The 11,198-nt window shown below is 35.3% G+C and overlaps 1 protein-coding gene across 2 annotated transcripts; it reads right to left on the bottom strand.

Annotated features, from left to right (window-relative positions):
• Nucleotides 1-1,601: 1,601 nt before the first annotated feature.
• LOC126974519 (protein Peter pan) lies at nucleotides 1,602-9,982 on the bottom strand. 2 transcript variants are annotated; one of them, XM_050822025.1, is made up of 10 exons: nucleotides 9,691-9,982; nucleotides 9,471-9,623; nucleotides 9,101-9,271; nucleotides 8,146-8,268; nucleotides 7,444-7,505; nucleotides 6,912-7,062; nucleotides 5,167-5,267; nucleotides 3,346-3,474; nucleotides 2,749-2,852; nucleotides 1,602-2,152 (listed from the first exon to the last, which is right to left on the bottom strand). In XM_050822025.1, the coding sequence occupies exons 1-10, from the start codon at nucleotides 9,871-9,873 to the stop codon at nucleotides 1,680-1,682; spliced, it is 1,650 nt and encodes a 549-aa protein (XP_050677982.1). In that variant the 5' UTR covers nucleotides 9,874-9,982; the 3' UTR covers nucleotides 1,602-1,679. The 2 variants fall into 2 exon arrangements, with proteins under 2 accessions (XP_050677982.1, XP_050677983.1); XM_050822026.1 differs by lacking the exons at nucleotides 9,471-9,623; nucleotides 9,691-9,982 and having other exon boundaries at nucleotides 7,444-7,507; nucleotides 8,147-8,268; nucleotides 9,101-9,115.
• Nucleotides 9,983-11,198: the final 1,216 nt, after the last annotated feature.

Genomic DNA, 11,198 nt, shown 5'->3' with positions numbered 1-11,198 from the left:
TCAGGTGAAACAGCGGAACACTACCCGCGACAAATGCGGTACAAGACACGCAATGAAGTGACGTCTCTACGCAACGCCAAGTGATCCAGCCGTTCACAGAGCACTGGGTCCCCGACAATTCGAGCTGCACGCGGTCAAATGGATCGAGCTGATACTGGAGTGCGCCGAACTAGAGCTGATACCAATACTCCATGTGTGGACCTGCGCTTTGTAGAGCGCTAGAATGTGGGTGGACGCCCAGCTTCTTCGAAGCCAATTTGGCTTTACTCTCCAGATGACCACGAAATTAGTATTACGATACTTATCGATGCTTAAGAGGGGTGTTGACAAATGTGGTTTCTTTTAGTGGTAAAAGCGCAAACTTCAGTCTTCTGGCGGGTTTTCAGCTGGATGGAAACAGTCATACAATGTTTACACATCCAACGTTATTTATTTAAGTATCTCTGTTACCGCTTCGGAAACAAATGGCGCTCTAAGAGAGAAGAAGCGGCACAAGAAACTGTCCCAGCATTTTTTTAGCTCTTTTTAATCAAATATACAATATATACGTCATTGTCATATAAAATAATCTTACTCTAGTCCCAGGCTGTCGGATCACATAGATATTCAGCTGTGGACTAGTAGGATTTACGACAGAGATAAAGAGAGATAAGATATTTATAGATAATGCCTGAACAGTGGCTTTATTATAAAAGTGTATACATTTACTCTAAAGTTATTGTGTATATTATGATGCCTACTAGAATAAGTTATAAGCAATGCCTTATTAATAGTGTTACAATAATGAAAATCACTATTAAGAGCAAAAAGGTGAAAATTTTTGTGAACGTATATAAAATTTTCATAATTGTACTGACAATTGAACATTCATTATATTTATTAGCTATGAAGGCGTGACTGTACCACACTTTTGTGAAAAAGGTATCAAAACATTGTATCAAACTTGTGCCGAACAAGTGTATCAAGATACCATTCTTGGGAAGGTAGTGAAGCCCCTTAACAACACCATGTTCAATAACCAAGAATGGTCCTTCCACCAAGACTCGGCGCCGGGTCATAAAGCTCTTCTTGGTTGGAAACGCACGTTTTGGACTTTATCAGCAACCTAAAGACTGGCCGTCGTCTACTCCCGATCTAAATCTGCTGAATTATGATTTATGGTCAGTTTTAGAGAGTACAGCTTGCTCTAAACGCCATGATAATTTGGAGTCCCTAAAACAATCTGTACGATTAGCAGTGAAGAATTTTCCCATGGAAAGAGTGCGTGCTTCTATTGATAGCTGGCCTCAACGTTTAAAGGACTGTATTGCAGCCGATGGACAATGATTTTGCACTTCGAATAAGCTTTAAATTTTTTAAATTGTTTTATATGTTTGTATTAAACTAACACACTGTAAATGTAACAAATGTTATTTGCAATAGAATTTTTCAGAAAAAATCCAGAGTAAGTAAGCGTTGTTGTAATATTTTTCGTTTTTAGATGCCTATAAATTTCTTATATATATTGATTTGATACAACTCAACATATTATGTAAACTGGACATAAAATCTTTATCAATTTATAAAGAAATCAATACCAAAGAGATAAATAAGACACGATGTTACTTGGTTTAAACATATAACTTTAATATGTTAAAAGGCACGTAAACAAACAATATTATTATATTCATACAATACTATCACCTCTTTCCTTTGCTCTGTTTACTTCTATTAAATTTACTGCTTTTGTTTATTTTACTGCCGAACACTTTTTTGCCTTTGGGATTATTATTTTTGTAATCTTTTTTAGGAAAACTCCTGCCATCTCTATTTGGAAATTTGCCGCCATCTTTATTCTGAAACCTGCCGCCATTTTGATTTTGAAATTTGCCGCCATCTTTATTCTGAAACCTGCCGCCTTTTTGATTTTGAAATTTGCCGCCACTCTTATTTTGAAATTTGCCATCTTGTTTGTTAAATTTCCTTTCACCTCTATTTTCAAATCTTCCGTCGTTGCGGAAGTTTTTCTTTCCTTTAAATTCTGAGTTTGTGTCAGTGTCCTGATGGTTTTGGAACCTTTTCTTAATCTTATTGTCCAGCCTCATCTTCTTAAAACCACGAGGCTGCTCACCATCCGATTTCCTTTTCCTAGATGGATCTTGCGTAAAGAGATCTGAAATAAATAAAAATACAACCTTATGAATACCTCTTTCACAAAAATATTCAATTTAAATATTATTTATTTTAATAGTAATTGTTTAGTCCCCAGGTCAGTATGTATGTATTTAAGTAGTTCTATTACGCCAATTTGAAAGTAAGGTTTACTAAGTCAAATAAGACACAAAAATAAGAAATATATCATGAAAATGAGGGGCGAGACGAGCAGCTGATGGTAATTGATACGCCCTGCCCATTACAATGCAGTGCCGCTCGGGATTCTCGCAAAAACCAAAAATTCTAAGCGGCACTACAATTGCGCTCGTCACCTTGAGACATAAGATGTTAAGTCTCATTTGCCCAGTAATTTCACTAGCTACGGCGGCCTTCAGACCGAAACACAATAATGCTTACACATTACTGCTTCACGACAGAAATAGGCGCCGTTGTGGTACCCATAATCTAGCCGGCTTCATCAAGGAGTTGGCTGGCTAATTAATATAATATTCAGCAACAACTTGGCATACAACCTCGTTGCAAGCACATCTTAGTGAGAATGGTAAGCCATGACATGCCCATAGCATCCAATATACAATAGTGTTCCAAGCGTACCTTTCTCGGGTTCTGCTCCGACTTCCTGTCGGTAGTAATCTGCGTCGTCATCGTCCTCCTGGTATTCGCCGTTTTGCGACTCCGCGGCCGCTAACTCCATCAATCTGTACATCATAATAATCTTTGAGTATTTTTCAGGGTAGTAGGAATTATTTAAAAAAAACATGCTGTATAACTTACACATGAAGAACAAGGTAAAATACTATAGTTAAAGTATAACTATATAGCCGAATGGTTAGTGACCCCGACTACTAAGCTAGAGGTCCCGAGTTCTAATCCCCGTAGGTGCAAACATTTATATGATTAATATGGATGTTTATATGTATTTATGTAAGTTTAAGTAAGTATATTGTATTAAATATATCGTTGTCATAGTACAGGCTATGTCTAGTTTGTAGTCAACATTACTATTTATTAACAAAAAAAATTGTACATTTTAATCTAAGTACATTATATCTTCATTTGGGTTGCAGTTATAATCATTATAAAACGTAACAAATCCTGATGATATTGTAATTAGTATAATAATAATGCATTGAACTGTCTAACTTTGATAAAATTTGCAAAACATTTAGAGCAAAGCCAAATATTCACTACCTTTGATTTTCAGTTGTTTCCATTTTCTTCTTGATTCCTTCGAGCGACTTCTGTTTGAGTTCTTCTTTCTGTTTCTGTTTCTTCTTCACATTCTCCTCTTGTTGCGATTTACGTTTCTCTTTCAACCGTCTGTAATTTGTACACTCAGATAAGATACTTTTATAATCATTGCCTAATTTTTATGTCTAATATAACTATAGTATACCTGACGTAGTAAACCAGAAAAAATCGTCATTTTTTATTATTTTGTATTGTATTTAGCCACTTAGATATGTGGCTAAATACAATATTCATTTATTGCGCTATTGCACACAAAAATGACAATTTATATCACAAATAAAAAATTTAACACTTCAGATCTATTGCAATTATTTTACATTAAAAAGTGTTTCTCTCAGAAAAATCATTTTTCATCCATAATTTCAACGATTGTCTTACGAATTTTCGATTAAGTCACTTGTCCTCATACGAGTTTAACATTTTATGATCATCATCATTTTAGCCGGAACACGTCCACTACTGGACAAATCCCTTCTAAAGATTGCCATGACGATCGGTCCTGCGCTGCCTTCATCCAACCTATTCCGGCGATCTTAACCAGATTGTCATTTAACATTTTATACCCATCCATTATTTCAACGATTGTCTTACGAACTTTCGATCAGACCACGTGTCATGACGCGAGTTTAACATTTTATAACCATACGAAGAAAAGTGCTCAACAACGCTAGAGAAGTTTTTACTTCAAAATTTAATCTGATCAAGTGATGGGAAGTATGTTCATCGCATGCTGTGTTACAACATCTGAGCACAAAAGCGTTACAGCACTTAAAAGGATTTACGGGCATTTTTTTCAACCTGGCCAATGTAGTATAGCCATCTTGAATCACTACGGAAAGAATTTGATTATATAGTTGGATTTATGCCATCGAATGAAGATCATGTCATGAATTTATTGAGAATCACCTTGTAGATATTCAGGACATTCGGATAGCTAGGTGTGTGGTGAAATTCAAGTGAATTATAGCTCTTTCGAACACTTCACATGATAGAAGCTCTACATGATACCAAGTGATACACAGTAGTAGTGGATCTACCCAATTAAAGCAGCACTGCATTAGTGCTTCTTAAAAATAATTAAGTACCTGGTGTAATCCTTTCTAATATTTCTACTCTTTGCAGTTAACAGAATAACCAAACTAAAAAGGCTGTCAATACTGTCAAAGACATCATCAGCTGGAAGACTGCTGGACAAAGACCTCCCCCAAAGATTTCCACGACGATCGGTCCTGCGCTGCCCTCATCCAACGTATTCCGGCGATCTTGACCAGATCGTCGGTCCATATTGTGGAGGACCTACCAACACTACGTCTTCCGGTACGTGGTAGCCATTCGAGGACTTTACTGCCCCAACGGCCAACTGTCCGTCCAACTATGTGCCCCGCCCACTGCCACTTCAGTTTCGCAATCATTTGGGCTATGACAGTGACTGTGGTTCTCCTACAGATCTCCTCATTTCTGATTCGATCTACCAGGGAAACTCGGAGCATAACCCTCTCCATTGCCCTATGAGCGACCATGAGCTTTCTCATAAGACCCATAGTTAGCAACCACATCTGCGTACCGTAAGTCATCACTGGCAACACACACTGGTTGAAAACCTTCATCTTCAGACACTGTGGTATTTGGGACGAGAAGATTTTACGGAGCTTCCCGAACGCTGCCCATTCGAGTTGAATTCGACATAATATGCCGAAATTCTGAAACAAACATTTTTATTTGGGAGAAAACTCCTGCTTATCCAGGCTTGGGAGTACCCACCTTTTTTCATCTCTTCTCTTTTTAATTAGGGCTTTTTCTTCTTCTGTTTTCTCGACAAGTTCATGGAATAACACTTCTCCATCCATTAGGCCATCTTCAACCTTAAAATTTGTATACAAATAAAGTCTAAAGTTAAGCAATAAATTATAATAAGGTTTGCACGTTGACATGCAAATAAGTGATAATGTTATGTATAAGTTACTGTTCCAAACACATTAAGCAAAGTAAGTCTTTTGTGGGACGAAGTATATGCTCTTACAACAAGATCCCAGAAAATGTTCAAACCAAAAGTATTACGTTATTTAAAATAATCGTTAAGAAACGTTTGTGTGGTACTATAATATAAATGACTTTTTTAATGATACCACCGATTGGGATTGGTGCAACTGCCCTCAGGCTATTAAATAATAAATTTAATTGTACAATATTAATTTGTAAACATGTAACCATTTTTATGAAAAAAAAAAGCCCGCCGAGTTTGTTGCGCCCGTTCTTCTCCGGTCTGAGGCATTCTCTTGGAAATGGTTAGTTTTTGACTTTGAATAAGTGATTTTAAATCCTATTTTGAATAAAAATATTTGAATTTGAATTGAACATACACTGTTTTAAACTGCCTCTCAACAATGTTATCTGAAAGGATATCAGCATGTTTTTGTCAACTTATAGAAAGTGATTGTTGCTGCTCGGGCACTTTTCAATGAATTAAATTGCAAAATAAGTGGAATTATGTGAGGCCATATCAAATAGTCCTTGAAGATTCCATTCCAAAGTTGATTGTACTCCATTTATGAATAAAAATGTTACAATTTGAATTGCACTTAAAGTTAAACCTTAAAAACCACACATTCAGACGGTTTGGATGCAGGAAGATGTTTATGTTTGTGGTACGTCGAAGGTAAAATGCAATGGCTATAACCAGGTCAAACAGCTTTTGGAATACTCTCATTGATAAATGTTGTAGAAGACACATAATGCAGTGTTCTTTCTACTCAACATCAAAGAATCTGACCATCTATGACAATTCCGCCTTTTATGCCTTGAGGAGAGGACAAACGAGTGTATGGGTCAACTGATGTAAAGTGATCACAGCTGTCCCACATGCGACGCCAGAGGAATCACAAGATCATGTTGGCCTGCCCTTTAGACAAGTGTACACACTTTGTTTTTAATGTACCACTGTTGTATTGTACTGGAAACGCCACACAATGAAGGCCATTCCACAGCTCAGTCATATTACGTGGAAAGTCTCTTGAAAACCGCACTATGGAGGACACATCTAGATTGTGGGTATGATATCCTAATTTATGGCGTTATTTTTTCACACAGTGATTTACATAGTATTAATACTAGAAATAAAAGTACATGTACCATGCCTGCCACAAGACTCCATAAAGGCAGTAATTGTTATAAATGTCAATGTATTCGTTTCTCATGTCGATAGTAAACTTCCTGTACAGATAGCAAATAAAATACAAAGAGTAAATTAAGCAGCAAAGGCTATTCCAATATCCAAGATTATTTAAATGATAAAGCAGCCAGAAATTTAATGCTCTACTTAGTGTATTTGTTTTTATGTGATTTTAATTGTTTTTAATGTATTTTATTTCTTTGATATTATATATTTATTATTATGAAAATAAGTGTATGACTGAACTTAAGCCATTGATAATCAATGTTATGAGTTAACTACAAAAAATAATTTGAATGTGGATATACATTGAGATTTAGATAATTCTTTATACTACCTTGATTAACTGCAGTGACATCCTTGGCCCCAGCTCAACTACTTTGAGAGCACTCTTGGAGTTAACAGAAGCACCTCTTGCAGCTAGATTCTGTGGCAATGTGACTTGGTTGTCGTCATCTTCAAACTCACTCTCCGATAGAAGAGCAGCTCTGTAAAACATGCACAATATTAAATATGGCAGATCAATAATCTCAGAGCACATCTGTTCATAGTCTCTCTACTGATTACATGATAAAACTATAAAAAAAAATATGGCCAATATTAGATCACTGGGAAAAAAGCATCATTTTGTACATAATATAGGTAATTTATAGATCTGATAGTCACAGACGAAAAAGTAATCCTGAGGATGATGTCTTAATGTTATATTTAATATTGTTTTTACTTCAAACACTGCTTAAATAGTTTTTATTTCAAAAAAAATATTTCTAGTGCTCACTATGAAATTGCATTTTATGGTAATAATTATAACATCTTATTGTAATCAATTTAATATATTTTTACGAAAAATAATGTTAAAAATTACTTACTTGTCAAAGAACTCCGACATATCCTTACATTTATTTAGATTGGGAATTTTTCCCTGAACCATCTGTAAAATATTAATATGGATATTATTAAGAGCTTATTAAATATTCGCCATTATTACAGCTTCTATCCATAGTCTGTAGATGTAGTGCAAAAATTATATATTTGTCAATATAAATTGGTGCTCAACGGCTAGGGCCCTTGCTTCTCCGGCAGATGTCAGTTTGATAACTGCCCAATGTGTTTTGGGTTTTTGAATTAATTTGTATTTCTTTTGTGATTCCTCTGGTGTTACAAGAGGATTGGGCTGGGGTGATCATACCATCCTTCACTGTCCTATTTTTCCACAAAAAATCTATTTGAGAAATACATATATTTGGTCTTTTTTTATGAAGATAAAAATAAGATAACAAGATGAGCAGGACGATCAGGTGATGGTTATTGATACGCCCTGCAACAATGAAGTGCCACTCAGGATTCTTGAAAAAATTCAAAAATTCTAATTGGCACTTCAATTGCGTTTGTCAACTTGAGACCTAGGATGTTAAGTCTCATTTGCCCAGTCATTTCACTAGCTATGGCGCCCTTCTGCCCAAAACACAGTATTGTTTACACATGTTTCTTATAACTGACTAAATACCTACATAGATAAATTAACAATAAACAGTAGTTAAATATAATTATCTACTATAAAAGTGTCTCACCTTTTTTGTGCCTTTATTAAGTCCAACTGGTATAGCACGAATAACATAGTGTCTTAGATCTATAAGTTTGGTTGTTGGATTGTAATTCATAAGAACACATCGTCTTATATTTTTTAATTTAACCTGAAATCACAACATATAAATATATATCAAAAAAGAATGAACACATACATATATATATTATGTATAATATAAATATTGTTTTTACTCAATAAACGAATATTATCAAACGAAGTGGTAATTGGCGCCAATACTATTTTTTTGTAATTATTTTTAACTACATTATCTCTTAACATTTTATTAATTATTGTAACTGTATATTGTAGGGTCTTTTAGGTATAGCTTTATGTTGGACGAATTAAATATAGCAGTAATTATTAATTGTGTTAGGTTATAATATTGTCTGTCAAGATGAAACATGTGCCTATTCTTAAATTTGTAACAACTTTACTTATGAATGTTTCTCGCAAATAAAGAATGTTGACTTTGATAGATAAATCATGGTAAAAATTTATGCTGATCTATAAGCTATATTTTGAATGTTACTGCCTTATGGGGGGGTTACATCTGTCTGTGTAGGACATGATCATGTTGTATACATGTGATCTGAGTTCACAGAGACAACAGCATCCTATCAGAGTGAAATAGGATGCAGTTCTGTTCATATGAGATAACTGGTGATTATATAAAAGCAATGGGGCATTATCTAAGTTGGAATGAACTATAGAAAGTTTTTATTTAGATGTACTATAGCGGCATTACTTCCTCATCAGTCAGTTTGTATTTCTAGTCATCAAAGGAGGCTGAAATTACTTACAGCAACCAGTAGAAAGTCTGAAAATGTAATTGGGGTCAATAATTTTCTTCTTTTAGCATTAAAAAAAAAAGAACTTGTCTACCCAATATTATATGATAAAAATGTATATAATAAAGTTATAGACAGATAGATACATACTGTTGTGATATTGATGGTAGGAAACATATTCTGAAACATTGTTGCCATCAGTTTCATGTGCATCCCTTCTCCCGAAAAACTATTCAACACAATTAGAGGAGCATGTTGAAATGAACGAGCATTCACATATTGTTTCCGAAGTGAAGACACTATATCTCTTGCCAAGCTGTACTATAATTTTAAATTCATGATTAAATATAATAAACTTTTAAATTAGACAATACATATATTAATAATAAATTATTAATTTGGTATAAAACATTCTAAAATGTTTAGGGACATCAAAAATAGATTTTCTATAGTTGGTGGGAAGCTATACAAGCTTACCACAATATAAGAATTTAATAAAATATTAAACAAACTGAATTACATTTTGTATCCGAAAAGTAAGTGTTGGTCCCCGGGGTAGTCTTGCCATTCTCATATAAGAACCCTGGTCAGTTTCTGTAAATGTCATCAAATGGGACACATGAAGGTAACTAGAGATGGACAAGAAATCCTTGATGGTGTTCCTTTTTCGCTCCTGAAAGGTTCAAAATAATAACAACCCAGATAAACATTGCTAAATCTAATTTTGAAATAGAATGTACCTTTAATTGTGACGCAGTAAATGGTTCCATGATCTTCCTAAAATCTTTAGTGAGATCCATTAGATCTTTAGAGCAGTTCCCTCTATGTATTACAAATGAATGCGGTGCCTTAACCAAGTGCTCGGGCTCCAATGCCTCTTTCGTAGAATTCTTTTTTACACATTTTCCTTTTCTTCTACCCATTTGTCCTTATTATCATAAAACACGTTAAACAATACCAGGATTCGGAAAGCTAAACAAATTAAATAATTATAATATTGACAATGTCAACAAAACGTGCGCATTGAGGTTATATATATTTGACAGTTGATCTGTCATCTAATAGAATTGTCAACAGTCCAGGCAGGATTGTACCTATTTACAGAGTACCTACCTTTTTGGTAGTTGTGTTGTGCAAAGAGCATTAAAGACTAAAAGGTATTTGTCTCTTTCCATTTTAAAGGAAGTCAATGTCGATGAGTAGTGTCAATATGGATTTCCCGAGAATGATACTGAGTTATAACAAAGAATATGTAATAGTACAAGCAGTTATAGCTGCTTATCTTTAACTTCTGTGTTTAAGAGGGGAATTAATTGACATATTCAAAACAATTTTATTTGTTACGTCTCATGTTTTTTTTTTGAGAGGAGGAAATACAGTTACGTATTTACGCCCCGGAACGGGGTGTAATATGTCGGACTCGAGTGTCCGGACTAAAACCTCCTCTATGCTGTTAGCCATGCTTTTACAGCGACATAGGACATGGAGGCCGCAAAGACTACGCAACAACAGTCGCGGAGCGTCTCCTAAGGAGACTCGAACCTCGGACCGGCTGTGTGCTTGTGGAAAGGAGAGAGAATAACGTCTCATGGCATTTCTATTATACTTTCAGACTACAACAGTTGCCCTCCATTCCAATTCTCTCAAATCCATTTTGGGGTTTGATTTGCAATCGTTTGAGGGAGAAAGGTGTTGTATGTGGTAGAGGTTCGGCCCCTGATTAAAACAATATCACTGGTGGTAAAAGGGAATGCACTGTTTTCGAGAAAATAATAAAAAACTAGTTTAACCTCAAAATGTATAAAACAGAAAAACGAATGCAATATTACTGTGAGAGTGGGAGTGCATACATAATTTTGTTTTATTGCGGTCATGTCAAATAACTAGTGTAGTGTAAAATTCTCGAACGCTGCCTATCCAAGTTGGATTCGACAAGTGACCTCTTTTCCGAAATTGGACCTGCCCAACTGGATTATTTGTCCAAAGTAGACGTACTCGCCAGCAATTTCGAGAGTACAGTTCCAAACTGTTACGGGAGAAGGTGCGACATGGACATTAGACATGATCTTCGTCTTGTCCATGTTCATTTTGAGACCTTGGGAAGCTGTATTGCGGCCATCCAGCATATGGCTTAAGTCTTCCATGGTCTCTGCCATGATTACGATATCGTCTGCAAATCGACTCGTTTTGAGTGATGTATTCGCCGTTGATATTGATGCCCAGCCAGTTCCACTCCAGAAGCTTAAAG

The sequence above is a fragment of the Leptidea sinapis genome, chromosome 32, assembly GCF_905404315.1.
Source record: "Leptidea sinapis chromosome 32, ilLepSina1.1, whole genome shotgun sequence".
Lineage (NCBI taxonomy): Eukaryota > Metazoa > Arthropoda > Insecta > Lepidoptera > Pieridae > Leptidea > Leptidea sinapis.
This window is presented reverse-complemented; position numbering and strand designations above follow the sequence as displayed.